Source organism: Emys orbicularis, chromosome 4 (assembly GCF_028017835.1).
Source record: "Emys orbicularis isolate rEmyOrb1 chromosome 4, rEmyOrb1.hap1, whole genome shotgun sequence".
Taxonomy (NCBI): Eukaryota; Metazoa; Chordata; order Testudines; family Emydidae; genus Emys; species Emys orbicularis.
Window position 1 is genome coordinate 104,525,335 of NC_088686.1, and position 25,800 is coordinate 104,551,134.

Consider the following 25,800-nt stretch of genomic DNA (forward strand, 5'->3'; position numbering starts at 1 on the left):
GCGTACTTTCACATCCACATTTTCGAGGGTCACAGGCGCTTCCTCCGTTTCCTGGTGGGTCAGGACCACTACCAGTTTACGGTCCTCCCCTTTGGCCTCTCGATGGCCCCCAGGGTCTTCACGAAGTGTATGGCGGTGGTAGCGGCCCACCTCAGGAGGTGAGGGCTGCAGATCTTTCCCTACCTGGACAACTCGCTGCTGCAAGGGCAAGTCCTGGTCCCAGGTGCAGCAGCAGATAACTTTCCTGCTACGCACCTGCTCAGCTCTAGGCCTAGTGGTAAACGAGGAAAAATCCACGTTAGTACCGGTCCAGCGCATAGAATTCATAGGAGCACTGTTAGATTCCCGGGCGGCCACGGCCTCCCTTCCAAGGGACAGGTTCTAGGCGCTTAAAGGCCTCATCGCCTCGGTCACGGCCTTCCCGGTGACCATGGCTCGGGTGTGCCTTCAAATCCTCGGCCACATGGCCGCATGCACCTCGGTGGTGCGATATGCCAGGCTCCGGATGCGGCCCCTCCAACTCTGGTTGGCCTCCCGGTACTCCCAGGCCAGGGACGGCCTGGACAAGGTCGTCACGGTGCCGCCAACGGTGGTGCCAGACCTACAATGGTGGTCCCTCCCGAGCAACATGCTCCGGGGTATCCCCTTTCGAGAGCCCTCTCTGTCGCTAGATCTAGTGTTGGATGCCTCGGACCTGGGCTGGGGAGCCCATGTGGGGAACTTCAGGACCCAGGGTATGTGGTCACCCGAGGAACTGACCCTGCACATAAATGTCAGGGAACTCAGGGCAGTGTGCCTGGCGTGCATGGCTTTCCGCCAGCACTTACAGGGGCAAGTGGTCAGAGTCCTCACGGACAATACCACCGCTATGTATTACATCAACAGGCAAGAGGGCACACGCTCCAAGGCCTTATGCCAGGAAGCCCAGCTCCTGTGGGAGTTCTGTATAGCCCACGACCTCCTCCTCTGAGCGTTCCACCTACCTGGCGAGAGCAACATGCTCGCGGATCGCCTGAGCAGGGTGTTCTCGCAACAGCATGAGTGGTCCCTACACAGGGAGGTAGCGGAGTGGATCTTCCTACAGTGGGGGGCTCCCCAGGTAGACCTGTTCGCCACTGCCCAAAATCGCGTGTGTCCCAGGTTCTGCTCCAGGGTGGGAGAGGGCGACGGGGCCATGACGGACGCGTTCCTGCTCAATTGGTCGGGGCCCCTGATGTACGCCTTCCTGCCTTTTCCCCTCATAGACAGGGTCCTACAGAAGGTGAAATCAGACGGGGCAAGGATTATCCTGATAGCCCCGGATTGGGCCCGTCAGCACTGGTACGGGACCCTACTACAACTATTGGTGGCCCCCCCTCTCAGGCTGCCACTCCGCCCGGACCTCCTCTCGCAGGAGGGAGGTCGTCTCCTCCATCCCAACCTGGCCCCGCTCCACCTGACAGCGTGGCTGCTCCGTGGCTAGATGCGGAGGAGGGGAGGTGTACCGAGGCTGTTAGACGGGTCCTGCTTGAGAGCAGGAAGCCGTCCACACGGAGATCCTACCTGGCTAAGTGGTATTGGTTTTCTATATGGACGAGGGAGAGAGGTTCCTCCCCCGCGTCTGCTCCGCTCCAGCTGGTCCTGGACTACCTCCTGTCCCTTAGGACCCAAGGGTTGGCCCCCTCCTCGATCAGGGTGCACCTGGCGGCCATCTCGGCCTTCCACCCTCTGGTGGCGGGACAGTCCGTTTTCTCCCACCATATGACTTCCAGGTTTTTAAAGGGTTTGGACAGAGCGTTCCCTTATGCTAGACCTCCGGTCCCACCGTGGGACCTGAACCTGGTATTGTCACGCCTCACAGGGCCATCCTTTGAGCCTCTGCCCATGTGCTCCTGGTCCCACTTATCTGAGAAAGTGGCGTTTTTGGTGGCTATCACCTCAGCCCGCAGGGTGTCGGAACTTAGGGCCCTGACCTCTGAACCCCCGTACACTGTTTTCCATAAGGGGAAGGTCCAGCTTCGCCCACACCCAGCCTTCCTGCCGAAGGTGGTCTCGGCGTTTCATATGGACTAGGACATTTTTCTGCCAGTCCTGTGTCCTAAGCCCCATTCCTCCAATGAGGAACGACGCCTACACATGCTAGATGTGCGTAGGGCGCTGGCCTTTTACTTAGACCGAACGAGGCCATTCCGGAAATCCCCTCAGCTTTTCATTGCTACGGCAGAGCGCATGAGAGGGCAACCGGTCTCCACCCAGCGGATCTCCCGCTGGATCACCTCGTGCATACGCATGTGTTATGAACTGGCTGGGGTTCCCCCACCTTCTATTGTCAAGGCGCACTCGATGAGAGCCCAGGCCTCGTCAGCGGCCTATGTGGCTCATGTCCCTATTCAGGACATCTGCAGGGCTGCTATGTGGTTCTCTGTCCACACTTTTTCATCGCACTATGCGATCGTCTCCCAAGCAAGGGATGACGCCGCGTTTGGTAGGGCGGTGCTCTGCCCGGGTAACCCTTAACACTTATCATTTAGAACTCCTACCCACCTCCATTAGGTATAGCTTGGAGTCACCTACTGTGGAATACACAGGAGCAATCACTCGAAGAAGAAAGGACAGTTACCTGTTCCGTAACTGGCGTTCTTCGAGATGTGTTGCTCCTGTCTATTCCACATCCCACCCTCCTTCCCCTCTGTCGGAGTTGTCTGGCAAGAAGGAACTGAGGGTGGGGGGAGCACGCAGCCCCCTTTATGGTGCGATATGTCGGCGCCACTCCAGGGGTCGCAGCGGTGCTCCCCCACTACGGATGCTGCTAAGGGAAAAACTTCCGGCACCGGTGCACGTGGCAAGCACGCACGCCTACTGTGGAATAGACAGGTGCAACACATCTCGAAGAACGCCAGTTACGGAACAGGTAACTGTCCTCTGTCATGGATCCATTCAGAGGGAAATGGCTCACCTCCGATATCATAAAGATTGTGAAGAGCACAGCAAGCCACACTAACACAGACAGCCTTGATTTCACTGGCATCCAAATGTGTCTGTAGACATCTCCAACAGGATTTCAATCTGTCAAAAGCACATTCAACACTTTTGGAGCGTGTAATTAAACCATCTTTTGCCAGCGCCTCTTACATCAGGTATGATTTCATAAGCCAAGGCAAAAGGGGGTATGCAGGGTCCCCCCGTGTAACAGTGGGGACAGTAACTATATATTATGACATTATTTGGTGGGAAATGTTCTAACCTGTCTGTGAATGTAGACTCCTGATCAACCAAAAAACTCTGGCATCATGAACTTTCCCAGTGCAGCCTGCATTGACATTCATAAATCAAGCTCTGAGGTCCATGAGGTCCTGCATAATAATCCTTTCTGATTGATGTACTCATGAGCTCCTTGAGGAGGGCAAACTATGGGCACGAGTCCCATCAGTGTCCCCGACACAGTTTGGAAATCCCTTTCTCTCAAAGCCAGCCGTTACTTCAGGAATATCTTTTATGCCCTCCACCGTGGGATAAACCCACATGCCTGATTGTCTCAGAAGCCTCCGCCACCACTTTACCACAGTCGACTTCCCAACACCAAACTGGTTGGTAACGGACCTATAGCAATCTGGGGTAGCCACCTTCCAGATGGCTATAGCAACCCGCGTATTGACTGGCAAGGGTTCCCTCATGCATGTGTCTTGATGCTGGAGGGTTGGGGCAAGCTGCTCACAAAGCTCCAGAAATGTAGCTTTCTTCATGCGAAAGTTCTGGACTCACTGCTGGTCATCCCAGGTCTGCATGACAATGTGATCCCACCATTCTGTGCTTGTGGCCCTGCATCAGAAGCACCTACATTGGGAGCATCAGCGGCTATACACAGTGCCATGAGCAGCTTCAGTCAATTTAAGTCTGCCATGGTAGGGTCCTCTTCCTCCTGCTCCATCATAAGCTCTGTGAGGTAATTTTGGTGGGTCAGAAAACACTGCTGAAATGTGCACCAGCGACTTACAGAAGCTCTGCCCGTTTCCTGACACAGGAATGACAATGCAAGCAAGAGAAGTTATTGAAAAGGCGTTTGCTCCATGTTGCTGGTTCCAGTAGCTGGGAGTGTACAGACCAAAATGACTACTCAGCAAGATGGATTGGCGGGCTGTTCCAATTTCTTCTAATATGCAGCGTGGAAAGTAAAGTTTTCCCACAGTGCATCATGGTCAAAGGGCTAGAGTGGACACATTTTGGAAGTGCGCTAAAGAGTCTGGGGTATGGCTGGTTTGACTCAGGTCTGTATGCTGCAGTGTGGATGCCAGAGACCCAGGTCCTAACTCAGGTTAGAAAATTCTTAACATATGGTTAACAATCAGTGGAGACTCAAGCTCTGGGTTCTGTAACCCAGGGTCAGCTGACTTGAGTCCCACTAACTCTGGGTTTACATTGCAGTGTAGACAGATCCTTAGAAGCCTGTGTTACTTTTGAAAATGGGACTTAGGTTCAGAAGTCACATAGGTGCTTTACCTAGGAAGAATATTAGAAAATGTACTGTAAGGAGCAATCCTATATTTGCAAAAAGATAGTCTAGATAATAGATCTTTTTCAGCTCTAAATTACTTGACTTCATGTGAGGAATAATCGCTGGAACAGATGAATTCCCAAGGACAAATATCTTAGATTTTATTTTTATTATGGGATGAGGAGAAGATGAGAAATAAAATAGATAGCTTTCTCTCGAATAGACTATTCCTAAATAAGCCTTTTTCAAATTTTTGAGATCAGTATGTTTCTAACACAGGATACCATACTTCCTACTTCTTTGAACATGATTAGCTATAAAAATAATTTCATACACTACCTGCAGAAATAATAAATCATAAAACTGTCTGCTTTCAATAAGAGAAATTTTAACTGTTGTTAAATTATTCAACAGGGATTAAATAGCAGGAATAGTTTACCAACACCACAGTTGAGACGAAGTTCAGGAGCTTCTGGCCTGCCACCTATTGAACAGTCATCTTCTAGGTGGGAACGCAATAATGGCAAGAGACCTCATCAAGAATACAATATTTCAAGGTAAACGTCCAATCGGTACATTTACATTTATTTTACCACTGTAAAATAACCTACATTTATATATCTAATGTTTGAATTGGACTAGGTAAAGGAGTTTATGTACAATGTCATAATTGAATGAATTCTGGAAATTTTGCTAGAGGTGCTCCAGCATAAACTACAATATATTAATATATTTCAAGTTAATAATATTTTGTTCTCATATAGATTCATTTATCCATAAGACCCAGACATCAAATTATTCTGGTGTGGAGTGAAGCGCCCAGTCATAGCCGGTATTATGACATAGCAGTTTTTGTAGAAAATGAAGAATAATTTATCTAACATAAACTAGTTCGTTTTATAACTACACAGTTTCTAAATAGTTACCTAAGATAGGGCTCACAAGGGGAACTTAAGCACTGCAACACCTAAATTAGTCAGTAGGTAATGCTGAGGAGATGGGTGTGGCCAAAGCCATGTTGCTCCAGGGGATTTAGGTGCCTGAGTCTGAGTTGGAGGGAGGAGCTTCTCTCATACAGGATTCACAATCATGAACCTCTCATGGAGTTAGGCGCCTAAGCCAGGTCAGCCCCTTTTCAAGAAAAACAGAGAAGAAAATCAACCTTTAGCCTAGTAATTAGAAAAATAAATATTCATTGGGCCAGTAACAGGGTGAGTGACTTTGTAGCCCAGTGGCTAGGGCACTTATCTGTGAAGTAGAAGACCTAGGTTCTAGTCCCCCTATGCCAATATTTATAAAAAAGTGGAACAGCTTCAACAGAAAAGATTGGGAGATGGGAGACCCCTTCCACATCAGGCAGACCAAGGGACTGAACCCAGCTCTCCTTCATCTTGGGTGGTAGCTCTAACCACTGGGTTAATAGTTACAAGGGGGGCAGTAGTAGCAACTCCATCACCAGCGAGAGAGGTTTGAAGGAGAGGGGGGTTCAGCTCCCCTGTGGTCAGAGGAAACAGACTCTTCATCGGACTCAGAAGTTGGCTCCTTTGTAGCCCGAGTGCAGTTGCCTGACCATCGTGGTACCAGCTTCAGCATTCTAAGAGCCAGTGGCCTACACAGAGCTGGGTCTCACCTTCATACCAATCGCCCTACTGGACCCATTGGGGCTTCCCACCATATTCCAGAACCTCTCTGCTCCCTTCTCACACTTCTACATCAACAAAGTACTGGGAACATCTGAAGGAAGGTCACCATCTTCCTTCTCCCTGTACTGGGATCAGTACTGTGTAGGCAGAGCTGCGTGCCCAGGAATCCCCTATAGAAGAATTGGAGGAGGGATGTCCTCACCCACCTTTAGCCTCTTTTTCTTAGTCACCTGATGAGGCAGCAATGGCCTAATCTATCTCTCTCCCTCCTGATAATTTTAGCGCTCATCAAGTCTTGTTGAGGAACATGGCTGTAGCTCTAGATATCCAGCCAGAATAGGTACAAGAAAGATCACACAGGCTTGTAGACATTTTAGCCTTGGTAGGACCATCTAGGGTAGCTCTCTGTATTAATGAGGCTATCCTGGAGCCTGTCAAGATGTTATAGCAGACCCCTTCTTCTCTGCCCCCCATTGCTGAAGGGGTGGAGAAGAGAGATTATGTCCTTTCACAGGGATTCAAACACTTTAACAACAACCCTCCTCCAGGCTCTCTGGTAGTTGCAGTCACCAACAAAAGGAGAGGCAAGGACACCAGGCTTCTGCTCCAAAGGGAAAGGAAGGAGGAAAAACGAGATCTGTTTAGCAGGAAACTTTATTCCACAAGGTACAGCTCAGGATTGTGAACTAGCAACCTCTGCTGGGTCATTACAATTTCAACCTGTGGGATAATATCCTGAAGTTCAAAGACAAACTTCCTGATGATGCAAAGCAGGAGTTCCCTGCTTTTATGGAGGAAGGCAAACTAGTTGCCAGACTGGCATTGCAGGCGAGCCTGGATGTGGTAGACTCTGTGGATTGAGCTATGGCCTTTGCCATCACAATGCAGCATTCATCTTGGCTACAGGCATCAGGCCTCCCCCCAGAGGTTCAACAAACAATTCAGGGCCTCCCATTTGAGGGCACCTTGCTGTTTTCCAGGAAAAGTGCTGACAGACTCCACAGCTGTAAGGATTCAAGGGTGACCCTTAAGTCTCGGGGATCTATACACCCGCAACAAAAAGAAAGCAGTTCCACACACTGCATTCCCAGTGATTTCAGCCCTTCTTGCCACATTCCAAGGACCTGTCCAAAAGGAGGAGTAGGGATTACAAAAGGCATCTTCTGTCTCCACCCTCCTCTGCAGCTGCCAGCTCTTCTAGGAATCCTTGATCATTTAAGCAATCATTTTGACCTGTTGGATGAGAGCAGTATACCACTCCCCACAGTGCCATCTTTCCAGACCCCTATTTTTGCCAACCATCTATCCCACTTCCTACGTGCGTGGACCTGCATCACCCCAAATCAGTGGGTCTTAAGCATGGTGGAACTGGGATACACCCTACAATTTATTTCTGACCCCATCCTTCCCACCACTATTCCCCGTTCCTCTTGAGGGTCTGCTCTCACAAGAGCATGCTACTTTCCAGTCTCTCCTCCTTATGGGGGCCATACAGGACATTCCCATGTTCTTCAAAGAGAAGATTTTATTCACATTACTTCATAATCCCAAAAGAAAAGGGAGTATCAGGCCTATTTTATAGATGTAAGGCTGTTAAACAAGTACTTGAAGAAAATGAAATTCCAGATGGTCACTCTAGCATCTATTATCCCTTCCTTAGATCCAAGGGACTGGTATGATAACTCCTGAGGGCATTCTGTGCCAAAAAATTAAAAATTCTGCGCACAATATTTTAAAATTCTTCAAAATTCTGCAAATTTTATTTGTCAAATAAATGTGGAGGTTCCAGCATGGCATTGGGGAACACAGGCCACTGGCTGCACAGAGATGGGAGATCACTGTGCAGCTCCCACTCCACAAGACAGATTCAGCGGTGAGGCTGCACCTAACCCTGACACAGTGCAAGGACCAGGCCTACCCCAGAAACACCCCAGGGCCCTGCCCCTCCATGCCAGGTGCACCAGGTGTGGGCAGGCAGGCTCAGCAAGACAGGATACAAATGTGGAGGGACTTAGTGTGGGGGGATCCAGGTGTGGGTTGAGAGGGTTCTCTGTGGGGCAGTCTGGGTATGGGCAGCTCAGTAGGGGATCTGGATGTATAGGGGCTTGTTGGGTTTTTTTGGGTGCAATGGTAATGGGACTCTGCAGGGGGTGAAGGTGATTGGGTCTCAGCGGGGGGGGGTCTGGATGTGGGGGGGTTAGAGCTCTGCACGGGGGTCTGGATGTGGGGGGCTCAGTGATGGGTCCAGAAGTTGGGGGAGTGGGACTCAGTGGGGTGGGGATCCAGGTGCAACTGGTTGGGGCTTGGTGAGGTGGGGATCCGGGTGCAGGGGGAGTGGGGCTCATCAGGGGGGTTCTGAGTGTGGGTGGGTGAGGCTTAGTGGGAGGGTCTGGGTATGAGGGGATCTGGATGCACAGGGGTTGGGTGGGTGGATGGATGGGCGAACATTTCCCTGTACAGGGATCCCTCCCCCTGCAGCTGAGGAGCAATGGGTGTAGAAAGCGGGGGGTGGGGTGGGGGAAAAGGAGTTTGCAGAGTTCCTCTAGCCAGGGAGAAATCTTGGGGTGGGTCTGACCCAGCCCCGGATGCCGTGCAGGGGAAGAGGAAGTCCCGTCTTCCCCAGACCAGACTAGCAGCTGAGCCCAGCGCAGCGTATGAGTCACCAGCCAGGTCTTCCCCAGTCCTACCTCTTGTCCCACAGTGATTTCTCTCTCTGCCAGTTGCCCTGAGAATCCAAAACGTACTGCTGGGGAGGGTCGCATATCCGCTCTTGTGACTTCCCTTTGCTTCCCCGTCAGAAAGTCGTTTTTCTGCAGGGAAGCAAAGAAATCTGTGGGGGACATAAATTCTCTGCATGTGCAGTGGCACAGAATTCCCCCAGGAGTATATGATGCTCTTGACTTAAATGCTTATTTTCATGTGGCAATTCACCACTGAAAATTTCTCAGGTTTATGGTCAATGGATTCCACTACCAATTCACAGTGCTACCTTTCGGGCTGTCAGCAGCCCCTCACAGTTTCACAAAACGTACAGCTGTAATAGCAGCATTCCTGAGAAAGTCAGGAGTCCATGTATTTCCTTACCTGGACAACTAGCTAGTAAAAGTCCAGAGCAGGTCTCATGTACTCTCCCATGTAACCACTGTTTGATCCACTTTTAACACACTCTGGCTGCTAATCAATAAAGTGAAAGCCATCCTCTCCCCTGTTCAAAAATAGAATTCATTGGAGCAGTCCTGGATGCTATAAAGGCAAGGGCTTTCCTGTCACTGCAGAAGCTCCATACAACGTGATTTTTTTTGTTTTTAGATCTAAAGGTGCCTCACCCTAAATTCCTATCTAAATTGGTTTTCAAATTTCACATGAATCAAGTAATTTATTTACCAACATTCTTTCCAAAGCCCCAGTTGAGCAAAGGGGAGGAAAAGCACCATACTTCAGATGATAGCAATGCTTTAGTTTTTTACCTGGAGTGGACTAGACGATTCAGTTCTTCCTCTCAATTCTTCATCGTGATTTCAGACAGAGTAAAAGGCCAGCTGGTCTCCACCCAGAAGCTCTCTGCCTGGATTCCCAGTTGTATTAGTTTATGCTACCTATTAGACAAATTTTGCATTTCCCAATAAAGTTATTGCGCACTTAGCCAGATTGCAGGTGGCTTCTGAGGCCATTTTGGCTACGGTTTCCATTCTGGATATTTGTAGGGCAGCAACCTGGTCATCGCTCCATACATTTGCCCTCTGATTATACTATCTCTCATCAATCCAGAGTCAATGCCAGATTTGGGTGAGTAGTCCTTCAATCCTTGTTCAGAAGTCGCCGAGCCCACTACCAGTTTGGACTGCTTGTGAGTCGCCCACCGTGGAATGGACATGTGCAATCACTCGAAGAAAAAATGGTTACCTACCTTTCTGTAACTGTTGTTCTTCAAGATATGTTGGACATGTCCATTCCACAACCCTCCCTCCTTCCCCTCTCTATCGGAGTCTTTCCAGTATGAAGAAACTGAGGAGGGTATTGGGAGCAGTATGACCCTTTATGCCTGCATACAGTAGCATGAGGCACCAAAGTGTGCGTGCACTACCCCAACAGGTACTACTAAGAGAACCATCTCCAACAACTCTGCACGAAACATACTCGTACATCTACAGTGGAATGGATGAGTGAAAAGAATAACAGTTACAGAAAGGTAGGTAACCATTTTTTCTTCTTTGAGTGATTGGTGTCCATTTCCATTCCACTGCAGGTGCGTTTGTACCCAGTGCACCAGAGAGAGAGATTTTTCCCCCCCTAGCTGTTTCCATCAGAGAGGGGCATGCACCTCATGCCAGTGAGTGGCCTCTGTTGCCATGTGATGCTGTAACGGGTGGAGCTATCCCAGACCCACCCCAGTCCCTTCTTATTGCCTATGGTTAGTAGTCAGAGCATGTTGGCTTGCTTCTGAGAGTGTTCTCCCTTTCAGTGAAATTTTCTCTTATATATAATTTGGTACTCATTCATAGTTAGCTTAGAGTAAGTTTCATTTCTTAGTTGTTTTGTAGTTTAGTGGACTGTTGGTTCCAGCTTTTTTCTGGGTGCTGATGCCTGGTACCAGGAAATGCCTCGGTCTCCAGACTTTAAGCCTTGCATCAGCGGCAGAAAATCCATGCCGGTGAGTGGCCTGCATTCTCAGTATTTAAAGTGCCTTACTGAGGGTCATGTCCAGGCCAGGTGCCAGATCTGCAGTGACTTTAAGCCCCAAACTAAAAACAATAGGGTGGGGATGCTCCATCACCTTCTCATGGAGGCTGCCTTCCGTCCACCATTGGAGCCTTCTTTCTGCTTCTGTCAGAAATGCCCCACCGGGGATTGCGGAGTCTCAGTACCTCTCTTCTTCCCCAGTGCTGAGGAAGAAATATCAGCATGGTGCTTTGAAGGACTCATCCTCCAGGAGATCAAGATCTCTAGCACCGCCAACTAGAAAACAAGCTGAGGGGCAGGATAGAGTGTCCTCTGAGAGGAGGCATTCCCCAGTGCATCTGAATCAGGATCATTGACTCCAGCATCGGTTTCTGTGATGATGAGACCAACCAGTGCTGGTATATCAACCCTCTCTGTGGTACTGACTTCTTAAGGTACATCTCTACTGGAGTAGAAGACCTGCAGTGCGGCTGTGCCAGGTCAGCTCATTTGGGTCTGTGGGGACAAAAATTGCTGTGTAGATGTTTGGGCTCAGGCTGGAGCAACCCAAGTCTGAACCTCTTTGAAGAAATTTTACAGCCTTGCAGCCTGAGCCCTGCAAGCCCAAATCAGCTGACCCAGGCCAGGAGTGGGATTTAATTGATGTAGACATATCCTAAAATGCAACAACAGCATCAGCAGAAACTCTCAGTACCAACAATGCTGGAGGCATATGCGGCTGCATATGATCTCTTGTGCCTCTTGGTACTGGCTTCTCAAGAATAGGAGACATCTTGTCCCATATTGATAAACCCTCAGACTGCATCAGACTTACCTACATGTGGAGGTAAACTTTTGGTACCATGATCAGCTTTGGTTCCTTCTGCGCCTCCTTGCCCAGTGCAGTCAAGAGGCAAACTAACTATGCTTCCCTTGGTACTGTCGTCTCTGGAGCCTCTACAGCACTTCTTGGCACTGAGGGGTACTGCGCCTCCCCCCCCACCCGCCTTATTGGGTGACTTGGGCTCATCTTCAGATCAGTGGTTAGCTTATATGTGACTCAATCTCGAGATAGGAAATGTCACTCTCCATCAAACAGGGCTTTTTGCCCTTGGTATCCAGCAGAGGTTCCACACTGGTTACAGGACATGGATCCTTGGTCTGCAAGAGGTTGAAGTCCAATGCCCTACCAATGGCCATATTGGAACCTGTGGGGGTTTCCTCCCACCATCAGATCCTCCCTTCACCCTCATCCCTTTATATCCCTGAATAAGCACTGGGATGGTTCATATGAGGAGGTTCATTAAGTCACCCTTGGTACCAAGTTGGCTGCCAAGCAGGAGCAAACTGCCCTAGCAGCACTTCCGTCAGAGGAGTTACCAGGGTGGAAGGCTCAACCTCAACCTGCTTTGTGTTCCTCCTTATCATTTGATGAAGTGGTGGTGTCCGGTATGTTCTTGCCTCTACAAGGTGATTACAGGGCCTATCAGGACCTGTTGAAGAGGGTGGCTTCCTCCTTGGACATGCAGATGGAGGTAGTTCAGGAGAGCTCACATAGGTTAGTCTACATTTTGGTTTCAACAGGGTCTTCCCAAGTAGTTCTCCCTATAAATGAGGCCACAAGGGTTTTATGGCAAACACCATCTTCTCTGCCGCCAACACACGAAAGGATTGACTGGAGGTGGCTATGTCCCTTACGGGGATATGAGTATTTTTACAAACACAAACTCCTGGGGACCTTTTCTCGGCAGTGAACAGAGAGCGTCGGGGAGCCCACTCCTACCAAAGAGTAAAGAGGCAAAAAAAACTGTTTTGTTTTTTTTTGGTAAGAAAACTTATTTGACTGCCAAACTACAATTTTGTGTCTTGAATCAGCAAGCCTTGTTGAGAAGATACAATTTCTCCCTCTGGAATAATATTCTCCAATTTGTGGACAAGTTACCAAAGGATCCCAGGCAAGAGTTTCAGGCCATAGTGGATGAGGGTAAACTAGTTGCTGGGACCTCTCTTCAGGCTGCATTGGATAGGGAAGACTCTGCAGCCAGGGCCATGGCATCTGTTTTCTACAATGTGTAGGTGTTCATGGCTTCAATCATCTGGTATTCCACAGGACGTCCAACACACTATTCAGGATCTCCCCTTTGAGGGATCGACCCTCTTTTCCAGCAGACTGACAAGTTCTGCAGTCTCAAGCACTCCAGGGCTACATTGAAGTCTTTGGGGATTTATACTCCCTTCCCTAAAAAGAAGCAGTTCTGCCCTCAGTCATTCCACCATTACCAGCCCTTTACACCTAGGCAACCTGACCAGTCTAGGAGGAGAGAGAAGAGTCAAAAGACGATTTCCCTCCATCCCCCCCCACACACACTTTTTGTCTGCAATGAGCTCATCTAGACAGTGTAGGAATGTCAAGCAGTCAGCTTGACTGCCTTGTGAAGGGCAGCTTACCAGTTTGCATTACACCAGCTTCTCCTCCCCCTCTTTTTTCCAACAGGTTATCCCACCTCCTACATACTTGGCCTCTCTCAACATTGGAAAAATAGGTCCTGAACGTGGTTCGACATGGTTACCTCATAGAATTTTCAAAGATTCTGAAAAGTCACTTTCTCCTTTCTCCACTATCCTCAAATCCTCAAAAGAGGTAAAATACGCAGAAGGCCAAAGATTGTCTTTTGTGAATTGTGACAGAGAGAGTGCGTTCTCAAGGTGGAGATGTTCTCCGGCCATTACTCAGTCTTTTTCCTGGTAAATGAGATCTGGGGAAGATGGAGCAGTGTTAGATTTAAAATATCTGAAAAGTGCACTAGGAGGACCATATTCAAAATGGAGACCTTGAAGCTGACAGTGACAGAGATTTTCCCGGGGATTACCTTATGTCAATCAAGGAGGCCTACTTTCATGTGCTGGTTCAACAGGTGCACAGGAGGCTTCTGTGATTTGCTCATGAGGCCTATCATTTCCAGTACAAAGTGCTGTTTTTCAGAGTGCCATCCATGCCTCGAGTGTTCACAAAAGTTCTTGTCTTTTTGGTGGCTGTTCTCAGGCGGAAGCGGATACAGAGGTACTTTTTCCTGGAAGATGTTCTAGTTCAATGATAGACTGTGGCTCTCAAGGCACAAGAGGCTCTTTGATGCATCTGCAGCACGTGATATTAAAACACTGTGATTTAATTATTAACAAGCCAGAATGCTTTTACTATGTTGTTAACCAATTGTAGTTGATAAAATAATAAGTCATTTTAATGTGAGAATAATATATATTTAACCATACTGTTAAAATATGAATATATAGTACTATAGTAAATGAAACAATGAATTCACACTACTGTGGCTCTTTTGGGTAATGCTGATCGCTAATTTGGCTTCTGAACTACTGATGTCTGAGGGTATGCCTACACTACGAAATTAGGTCGAATTTATAGAAGTCGATTTTTTAGAAATCGATTTTATACAGTCGATTGTGTGTGTCCCCACTTAAGACCATTAACTTGGCGGAGTGCGTCCACGGTACCAAGGCTAGCGTCAACTTCCGGAGTGTTGCAGTGTGGTAGTTATCCCACAGTTATCTGCTATCCTGCAGTCTCCGCCGCCCATTGGAATTCTGAGTTGAGATCCCAATGCCTGATGGGTCAAAAACATTGTCGCGGGTGGTTCTGGGTACATGCTGTCAGGCCCCCCCCCTTCCTCCCTTCCTCCCTCCGTGAAAGCAACGCCAGATAATCATTTCGAGCCTTATTTCCTGGGTTACCCATGTAGATGCCATACCACGGCAAGCATGGAGCCCGCTCAGCTCACTCTCACTGTACGTCTCCTGGGTGCTGGCAGACGTGGCACTGCATTGCTACACAGCAGCAGCTCATTGCCTTTTGGCAGCAGACAGTGAATTACAACTTGTAGCCATCATCATCGTCACCTGGGTGCTCTTTTAGCCAACCTCGGTAAGGTCGGTCGGGGCGCCTGGGCAGACATGGGTGCTCCTGGCAGACCGCGGTGAGGTAGGTCAGGGGCGCCTGGACATAAATGGGAGTGACTCCAGGTCATTCTATTTTTAAGTTTCGTCTCATGGAGATTCAGTCCTGCCTGCAGTCGTACTGCACCGTCTTCTGGCGAGCACCCAGGAGACGACGATGGCTAGCAGTCGTACTGCACCATCTTCTGGTGAGCACCCAGGAGACGACAATGGCTAGCAGTCGTACTGCACCGTCTGCTGCCAGCCTAAGATGTATAAGAGAGATAGAGTGGATCAAAACAAGAAAGAGACCAGATTTGTTTTGTATTCATTTGTATTCATTTGCTCCCCCCTCCCTCTCTCCCTCCATGAATAGTGGGGGGAGGGATAGCTCAGTGGTTTGAGCATTGGCCTGCTAAACCCAGGGTTTTGAGTTCAGTCCTTGAGGGGGCCATTCTGTGTGACAGTTGTGTGTGTTTCTCCTTGATGTTAACCCACCCCCTTTGTTGATTTTAATTCCCTGTAAGACAAGTCGCCCCTCCCTCCGTCAGAGCAACGGCAGACAATCGTTTCGCGCCTTTTTTCAGCACAGACGCCATAGCACGGCAGGCATGGAGCCCGCTCAGATCACCGTGGCAATTATGAGCACTGTAAACACCACGTGCATTATCCTGCAGTATATGCAGAACCAGAACTTGCAAAAGCAAAACCAGGTGAGGAGGCGATGGCAGCGCGGTGACGAGAGTGATGAGGACATGGACACAGACTTCTTTCAAAGTACGGGCCCCGGCAATGTGGACATCATGGTGCTAATGGAGCAGGTTCATGCCGTGGAACGCCGATTCTGGGCCCGGGAAACAAGCACAGACTGGTGGGACCGCATAGTGTTGCATGTCTGGGACGATTCCCAGTGGCTGCGAAACTTTCGCATGCGTAAGGGCACTTTCATGGAACTTTGTGACTTGCTTTCCCCTGCCCTGAAGTGCAAGAATACCAAGATGAGAGCAGTCCTCACAGTTCACAAGCGAGTGGCGATAGCCCTGTGGAAGCTTGCAACGCCAGACAGCTACCGGTCAGTCGGGCATCAATTTGGAGTGGGCAAATCTACTGTGGGGGCTACTGTGATCCAAGTAGCCAACGCAATCAAAGAGCTGCTGATATCAAGGGTAGTGAGTCTGGGAAATGTGCAGGTCATAGTGTATGGCTTTACTGCAATGGAATTCCCTAACTGTGGTGGGGTGATAGATGGAACCCATATACCTATCTTGGCACCGGAGCACCAAGGCAGCGAGTACATAAACCGAAAGGGGTACTTTTCAATGGTGCTACAAGCACTGGTGGATCACAAGGGACGTTTCACCAACATCAACGTGGGATGGCCAGGAAAGGTACATGACGCTCGCACTTTAGGAACTCTGGTCTGTTTCAAAAGCAGCAGCAAGGGACTTTCTTCCCAGACCAGAAAATAACCGTTGGGGATGTTGAAATGCCTCTAGTTATCCTTGGGGACCCAGCCTACCCCTTAATGCCATGGCTCGTGAAGCCATACACAGGCGGCCTGGACAGTAGTCAGGAGCTGTTCAACTATAGGCTGAGCAAGTGCAGAATGGTGGTAGAATGTGTATTTGGACGTTTAAAAGTGCGCTGGCGCAGTTTACTGACTCGGCTAGACCTCAGCGAAACCAATATTCCCATTGTTATTACTGCTTGCTGTGCACTCCACGATATCTGTGAGAGTAAGGGGGAGACTTTTATGGTGGGGTGGGAGGTTGAGGCAAATCGCCTGGCCGCTGATTACATGCAGCCAGACACCAGGGCAGTTAGCAGAGTACAGGAGGGTGCGGTGCGCATCAGAGAAGCTTTGAAAACCAGTTTCATGACTGGCCAGGCTACGGTGTGAAAGTTCTGTTTGTTTCTTCTTGATGAACCCCCCCCCCTTGGTTCACTCTACTTCCCTGTAAGCTAATCATCCTCCCCTCCCCCCTTCGATCACCGCTTGCAGAGGCAATAAAGTCATTGTTGCTTCACATTCATGCATTCTTTATTAATTCATCACACAAATAGGGGGATAACTGCACCAAGGTTGCCCGGGTGGGGTGGAGGAGGAGGGAAGGACAAGGCCACACTGCACTTTAAAACTTATTGAATGCCAGCTTTCTGTTGCTTGGGCAGTCCTCTGGGGTGGAGTGGTTGGGAGCCCAGAGGCCCCCCCCACTGCGTTCTTGGGCGTCTGGGTGAGGAGGCTATGGAACTTGGGGAGGAGGGCGGTTGGTTACACAGGGGCTGTAGTGGCGGTCTGTGCTCATGCTGCCTTTCCTGAACCTCAACCATATGCTGGAGCATGTCAGTTTGTTCCTTCAGTAGCCTCAGCATTGCCTCTTGCCTTCTGTCACCAAGCTGACGCCACCTATCATCTTCAGCCCGCCACTTATTATCTTCAGCCCGCCACCTGTCCTCGCATTCATATTGTGCTTTCCTGGATTCTGACATTGTCTGCCTCCACGCATTCTGCTGGGCTCTTTCAGTATGGGAGAACTGCATGAGCTCAGAACATTTCATCGCGAGTGTGTTTTTTTCGCCTTTTAATCTTCGCTAGCCTCTGGGAAGGAGAAGATAGTGTGAGCATTGAAACATTTGCAGCTGGTGGAGGAAAAAAAAGGGAGAGTGGTAGTTAAAAGACACATTTTAGAGAACAATGGATAGACTCTTTCACAGTAAACTTTGCTGTTAACATTACATAGCACATGTGCTTTCGGTACAAGGTCGCATTTTGCCTTTATTGAGGGTATGCCGGTTTGGTGTGAGAGATCACTCACGCAGGGCCGAGCAACAGAATTCGGCTTGCAGGCAGCCATGGAAGACTAAAGTCTTTTGGCTTCTTTAACCTTCATAACATAACATGTGGGAATGGTTTCAAACAGCAGCGCCCTCATTTCCCATACCAAGCAGCCGTTGGCCATTTAAAATGGGTTGGCAATTTAAAAGGAGGGGATGTGGTTTTCGGGTTAACGTGCAGCACAAACCCAACTAACCCCCTCTCCCTCCCCCAGACACACCCAATTCTCTGGGATGATCGCTTCACCCCTCCCCCCACTGCATGGCTAACAGCGGGGAGTATTTCTGTTCATCCACAGGCAAACAGCCCAGCAGGAATGGGCACCTCTGAATGTCCCCTTAATAAAATCACCCTATTTCAACCAGGTGACCATGAATGATATCGCTCTCCTGAGGATAACACAGAGAGATAAAGAATGGATGTTGTTTGAATGCCAGCAAACACCGGGACCATACGCTGTATTGTGCAATGATTCCAGACTACGTGCTACTGGCCTGGCATGGTAAAGTGTCCTACTAAGGAGGACAGAATAAGGCTGCCCTTCCCAGAAACCTTTTGCAAAGGCTTTGGGAGTACATCCAGGAGAGCTTTATGGAGATGTCCCTGGAGGATTTCCGCTCCATCCCCAGACACGTTAACAGACTTTTCCAGTAGCTGTACTTGCCGCGAATGCCGGGCAAATTAATCATTAAACCCGCTTGCTTTTAAACCATGTATAATATTTACAAAGGTACACTCACCAGAGGTCCCTTCTCCACCTGGCGGGTCTGGGAGGCAGCCTTGGGTGGGTACTGACTCCAGGTCCAGGGTGAGAAACAGTTCCTGGCTGTCCGGGAAAACGGTTTCTCCACTTGCTTGCTGTGAGCTATCTTCAACCTCCTCCTCCTCCTCCTCCTCTTCCTCATCCCCAAAACCCGCATCCCTGTTGCATGCTACTCCATTGACTGAGTCAAAGCACAGGGGTGGGGTAGTTGTACGGGCACCTCCTAGAATGGCATGAAGCTCATCATAGAAGCGGCATGTCTGGGGCTCTGACCCGGAGCGGCCGTTTGCCTCTCTGTTTTTTTGGTAGGCTTGCCTCAGCTCCTTAAGTTTCACGCGGCACTGCTGCAGGTCCCTGTTATAGCCTCTGTCCTTCATGCCCTTGGAGATTTTTTCAAATGTTTGGGCATTTCATCTTTTGGAACGGAGTTCTGATAGCACAGATTCATCTTCCCATACAGCGATCAGATCCCGTACCTCCCGTTCGGTCCATGCTGGGGCTCTTTTGCGATTCTGGGACTCTATCATGATCACTTTTGCTGAGGAGTTCTGCATTCACCTGCAGATTGCCATGCTGGCCAAACAGGGAATGAGATTCAAAAGTTTGTTGGCCTTTTCCTGTCTACCTGGCCAGTGCATCTGAGTTGAGAGCGCTATCCAGAGCGGTCACAATGGAGCACTCTGGGATAGCTCCCGGAGGCCAATACTGTCCGATTGCGACCACACTACCCCAAATTCGACCCGGCAAGGTCGATTTCAGCGCTAATCCCCTCGTCGGGGGAGGAGTACAGAAATCGATTTTAAGAGCCCTTTAAGTAGAAAAAACTGGCTTTGTTGTGTGGACGGGTGCAGGGTTAAATCAATGTAACGCTGCTAAATTCGACCTAAACTCGTAGTGTAGACCAGGGCTGAGTATCACTGTTCTTGTTAGAGCCTGTCCAAGTAGGGGTCCACTCAAGCAACTCAGACCATAATCTCAAAATTGCAACAACAGAGATTTATAGTGAATTTCTAAAAGCGTCATCTTCAGCCATCTCAGCACCTAGTTTTCTTGGAGTGCTGATCAACAAAAGCCACAACATTTTTCTGTCAGCCTATTGACAGGACAAGATCATATCAGTGATCACTCTCTCATGAGGATGTCAGTAAGCAATCTTTTAATTAGTGCTCTAGGGATAATTGTGTCCTGGATAGAAATAGTATCCCAGGCAAGAACACATCTGAGGACTTTGTGGAGCTTCCTGCTGTCCCTTCCCCTCAATTTTCTGATTTTTCCCTCATCTCAGAAGCTGAACATTACATCACTTTTGTTGAAATCCCTGGATTGGTTGATGAATCTGGAAAGGTTCTAGGGACATGGTGGAATCAAACAGGTCTATCATAACAATTGATGCAAGTCTGGAAGGCGAGGATATGTTCTCTGAGAAGGTGACTCAAGGGACATAGTCCTTCAAGAGTGAAAGAAAAGCATAACATTTCTAAAACTACAGGCATAAAGTATGGTCTTCAGCCACTGGCCCCAGCATTGCTGAACATCAAATCCTTACAATGACAGACAATACATTGGCAGTGGTGTACATAAATCATTAAGGGATCTACAAAAGGTGGGCAGAGGCCCATCTACTATCTGTCATATTGCATATTAAGGGTACCAGTAGCACAAAGGCTGAGCAGAAGGAAAATTGATCAGGCAGAATTGAGTCTTCACAATGAATCATTCTGATTGATCACCAAAATGTTTGGAACTCCAACACTGGATTTTTTCATCCATGAAATCGAAAGGCTCACCAGTACTTTGCAAGGAGAGAGCCAGAAGCCCTAGGTATAGATGCCCTGTCGCTCAAGTGGCCAAGGGCTTACTTTGTTTTTTCTCCAGTGCTCATCATCTCCAGGGTAATACAGAAGATCAGGAAGGCAGCAACGGAAGTGATTTTAATGGCTCCCCATTGGCCCAGGCGGCCTTGGTTTCCAGACCTGATGAATGTGTCAGTGGAGCCACTATTTTTCCTGAATCCAAGGTTGGATTTGTTACCCCAGGGAACATTTCTTCACCAAGATCCAAGCAAGTTACAGCTGAGCATTTCAAAGGAAATTTCTAAAATGAAATGGTTACTGTGGTGGTCTCATCGGCCTGCTAAACCCAGGGTTATGAGTTCAATCCTTGAGGGGGCCATTTAGGGACCTGGGGCAAAATCGGTACTTGGTCCTGCTAGTGAAGGCAGGGAACTGGACTTGATGACCTTTCAAGGACCCTTCCAGTTCTATGAGATAGGTATATCTCCATAACAGTCTGTTGGCCTCTAGGATAAACTCCACAGGCAAGTTTCACTCAAGAATATGATCTAAATTCAAAGCTGGGAGAGGGAGTTGTATTCAGCATCATGTAGACAAAGTGTCTCATGTTCTGGAAATTTTACAAGACTGCTTTGATCTTGAATTCCATGCTAATACCTTGAAAGTACACATTTCTGTGCTGTTAGTAATTCAGAGTGCTCCATAACAACATATGCTGCTTCATTAGAGCACTTCATCTGTTGTGTCCTCCTAAGGTGCATACAGCTCTGTCTTTGGATTTGAGCGTTGTTCTCAATGCCTTAATGAAGGTGCCTTTGAACTTATGGAATCAGTTTAATCTCACTACATTACTATCAAATCAACCTTTTTGATTGCTATCATATCAGCAAGAACAGTGTCAGAGTTGGGAGCTTGGTCAACTGATCCCTCCTGCTGCCTCTTCCACAAGGATAAGGTGTTTTTGTGAACAGATCCCAAAAGTAAATTTGATTTTTTTCTCAAGCACAAGAGATCACATTGTCTTCTTTTTGTCCACATCCTTCTCACCCAAAGGAGAAACTATTGCTTTTGTTAGATGTAAGGTGATGTTTAAAGATCTGAAAAGAGCTAAAAGCCTAAGAAAAACAGTCTTGCTGATCTTGTTTCATTCAAGGAAAAGCGGTGCCAAGGCATTTAAACAATCAATCTCACGATGGATACAGTGGTGCTTCACTGAGGCATATAAAGCAAAGGGACTTAATTCTCCAGTGGGCATAAAAGCGCTCTCAGCACGAGCAGTGGCAGCATCATGTGCTGAGAAAGGGCAGGCTCTTTATAAGGCACCTGTAAAGCTGCAACTTGATCATCCCTGCATACATTTACTGAGTTTTACAAGATAGACACTCAGCCTTCAGCTGATGCAGCCTTTGGCAGGCAGGTCCTGCACTTTGTGGTGATTCCTTAAAGGAATCCTTTCTCTCAGTGATGTTAATTTGTTCCCTTTCCAGAAATATTATCACTGCTGAGAAAATCCCACAATGAGGATCTGTGGACATAGCCCAAAGAAAGAATGGGAGAATTAATGGTGGCTTACCTGAAAATTTTTCCGTCTTTGAAGGAATAGGTTCACAGATCTGATGTGTCTTGAGCATCCATTAAAGGAGATCTGTTTTACTTATGGTTAAAGTTTTCTAAAGCAGGTAAAAATCTTTCTTGTTGTTTATAATGTTTCCTGTCAAGTATTATTTTTTGCAAGGGTGCTGATGCAGGACAAGAGGTTTGTTTTTTGTTTCACAGTCCAGAGGTGCTAGATATGGAAGCATCTGAAAACTGGAGGGTATTTGGAAGGTGGGAGCTAGTCACTTGTCACCTGTCCAATCAGCTTTGATTCTGCCCCTACAGCTACAGACAGGTGATGACACACACAATCAATACTGAGGATCTGTGGACCTAGCTCTTTGAAAAAGAGAAAACAATCAGATAAGTAACCACAAATTCTGCCAGTCTTTCCTCTTAACTTTTTATTTTCACGATTTTAAGGTTTTGATTCAAAGGGTGTGTCTTGCCTCAACTTTAATTGTCACTAACTATAGTTTTTGTTTGCTAATTTCATTGGGTTTTTTACAACTATAGTGTATCTCAGTGGATAGTTCCCCAGGCAGGAAGAAGAGGAGCTGCACCTGCTACTTCTGGGGGAATTCTGTGCAACTGCGCACTTGCAGAATTCATATTCCATTGCAGATTTCTTTGCTTCCCCATAGAAAATGATGGGGAAGGAAGGGAAGCTACAAGAGCGGTCATGCACCCTTCCTTGGCAGTGCAGGTGCCTCATTTCCGGCACCCAGAACAGCTGGGGGAGAGGTAAATCACCACAGGGAGGGTGTGGGGCTGGGGACGCCCATGGGCATAATTGGAGGGGCATTGCCCCCCCAAAAAACAGGCAGGGCATTGGGGACAGGCAGGATCATCTGCCACTGCCCTCTCCCCCATTTCTGCAAGCACAGAGCTGCCTGGCAGCTCCGGCTCACTGACTCTGCAGCTGGACACAACCTCCTGGGTCCCAGTGCTGGTCGACTTCCCCATCTGTGTGTGCTGGATGCCCTGTTTTCTGTACAACGGTGAGTGCTCATGATGGGGCAGGACAAGGGGAGCAGGGGGAAAGGGATGGGGTAGGAAGGAAGAGACAGTGGGGAAGGAAGGGGGATTGGATAGAGCAGAGGGAGGGGGATGTGGGAGTGAGGGGGGATGGGGTAGGGGACAGTGGGAGAAGAAGGGAGAAGGGGAGGGGATGGGATGGGGAGAGAAGGGAATGGGGGAGAAACAGGAGCCCTGCATGCCGTGTCTTCTGGCAGCAGCTGGGGCTCTCCCCATTAAGCAGGCCCATCGAACCCTCACCCTAAGAAGCCCCACCACCCCATGCACCTGGACCACCCCAATGAACCCCCCCCCCGCACCTGGACTCCGACCCCACTGAGCCCCAAAAAGCTATACCTGACCCCCACCCCACCAAGCCCCACTCGTCCAGTACCTGTATCCCCCCGCTGAGCATCATACCCTCACACCCAGACCCCACCTGCTGAGCCCCAACCACCTTTACTTGGATCCCCATGCAGAGTCCAATTGCCCCTGCACCCGGAACCCCAAAACAAGGGCCCGTGCATTCAGATCCCCCACTGAGCTGCCAGCACCCAGGTTGCCCCATACAGAATCCTCTCACCGCACACCTAGATTCCCCCACACTAAGCCCCTCCACACTTGGATCCTGTCTGCCCACACCTGGTGCACCTGTTGTGGAGAGGCAGGGCCCCACAGTGTTTCTGCAGCAAGCCTGAGCCTTGCACTGTGTCAGGGTTAGGTGCAGCCTCACTGCTGAGTCCCTGTCCTGAGGGGTTGGGGACTGCAGGGTGAATTCCCACCTTCTTGCATCCAGTGGCCTGTGCTCCCGACTGCCAGGTTGGAGCCTCCACATTTATTTATTGACAAATACAATTTGCAGAATTTTAAAATACTGTGCAGACTTTTTAATTTTTTGGCACAGAATCCCCTCAGGAGTAACCTGCCCTGGGAATCAGAGGGAGAAACTATGCAGCTGAAGCTGCTCTTGGTTATTTCAGCTCTTCTGATGAGCATGAGAGGCTGTGATGCGGCTCACTGAAATCTTTGTGCCTAACATTTTATCACCAGTTAAAAATTACTATAAGTACAGCAAGAGCAACCCTATTTAGCAGTGGCAACATAACTTGTTAGTTGAACAAAACTTCCATGCAGGAGTCTGAATAATCACTCATTTCCCAAAATACTCCATAGCCTCTCATCAATGTCCAGAATTTGGATACCGGCTAGGAGAAGCTGCAGAAGCAGGCTGCACTTGCCTGTATTCCACCAGCAGGTTTCCCTATTGCTCTCTCCCTTCACTGGCAGTATTAAGCATACCTCTCAGCCTTCAAACATACAAATGTGGGTTGCCTGTAAGTATGATGGCGTCCATGTTGGCCAGTACCCACGATTGACCCAATAATCTCCAAAGCTGAAGGCATGAGCCTTTATAGCTTATACTAAAGAACTTGGTTCTCAAACTGGGAGATATCACAAACATCTTCTAGTTTGGGTACAGAGGGGAACACAACATATACACTGACCATAGGGTTACACAACAAAATATAGAAAATATGAATCACACAAATCACAAATAATTTACAAATTCTTAATTTATAAATATTAAATCTTTTTTAAATAGGTTTCTTTACTGTGTGAGTCACATGCAACTATACCATCCCCCAGCATAGATCAGCTGCAGGGTTTGAACCCCCTTGGCCTTCAAATCCTTAACAGAATTTATCAGAATTAATACATATACAGAAATATATATATTAATATATACAGAAGTAATTGCTAACCCTTTGTAGACCAGTCACTGGAGAACAACTTGAGACACATGTTCCCAGTGGGTTACACAGCTATTATTTACCCATCAGCAGTCTCTTGTCTTTCTGAAAGTGAATAACTGTTTATGGCTCACTGTGATGGGCCACTATTGAAGTGAAAAGTTATTTTTCAGTTATACAGCATATCAAATATATGTTCACAAAAGAAAAGTATGTTTTATAATAAATGCATGATTTGAAATTTTGCTATGCAATTTCACACTTATAACAGTAGATGGCACAGTTTAACAACACAGTTACTCATTTATAGTAAATTTTCTAAAGGGCAGTATAGGTACATGAAACTTCAAAACCAGTTTTTGGATTAAAAATATAATAACTGAAATAAATATAAAAGCTTGGTGATTTGAGAAGAAGGCCAGAGTCACTTAAGGCTCAAACATAGTTTCCAACTTAAAAGACCTATAAAAAGTTTTCAGATCTGATCTGTAAGAAAATAGTCTGCTTCATTAAAACATATAATTTAGCATTTTATATTTACCACTAAAGAAGCTTTCTCTGGTCCAAAGTTGAGATCATTCCAATTCAAATCTATGGAAGCTTAAAAATATAGGAATTTGGGCATACCTGCTTTTGTTTTTAAGGTATAAAACAGTATATATTATAAGTCTCTCTTTTCAGATGTATCTAACTTTGTGAAACATTAACTCTTTGGGACTGAAATATTCCAGGCTTGGTCTCTGCCCAAACATGATTGTTTTGGAAAGTTTCAGCAAACTCCCTGTGGTTATGTTTGAGTTATGAATCTGTGGTAGAAAGCATATCTTTCCGTCATAAAAAAGTGCAATATTTTCCTCTTCAGTATAACTAAAAAATGGTTAACATTTGAGACATTAAATTTGGAATGTATATAGTCTCTGACAAGTAGTACATGGTTTAACAATTTCTTTAATTTTGTGTTGTGAAAATAACAATTACGAACGTTTGAAAATGTATCCTGTATCATGATTATGAAATTTTATTAGTGTTTATGCTGCACTTTAATCATCCTGTGCACCTATGTTGTGGTCTGTGCAAGGAAATACATAGCACCCATTGAGATGATCTCAACATGCTGGGAATTCTGTTACAAGAAGAGTTGTTCTGGATTACTCAAAACAGAAACACCTGCTGCTAATGCTCTCATTAAGCACAAGATTGAAAACCATGCAGTCTTTAGTTCTAGTCCCCGACTTGATTTAATAGTAGTTTGCACTTATGTAAAATTCTATAAATATTATTTAGTTAGGCCTCAAAACGTTCTGTGAGGTAGCAAATCTGTAT

At 47.7% G+C, this 25,800-nt stretch overlaps 1 protein-coding gene across 1 annotated transcript in view; it reads left to right on the top strand.

Annotated features, from left to right (window-relative positions):
- Positions 1-25,800, top strand: part of PDE3B (phosphodiesterase 3B) — a 288,545-nt gene that overhangs the window by 197,198 nt on the left and 65,547 nt on the right. Inside the window, exon 4 of the mRNA XM_065402627.1 lies at positions 4,886-5,028. Coding sequence (XP_065258699.1) covers positions 4,886-5,028 — 143 coding nt within the window. The remainder of the gene's footprint in view (positions 1-4,885; positions 5,029-25,800) is intronic.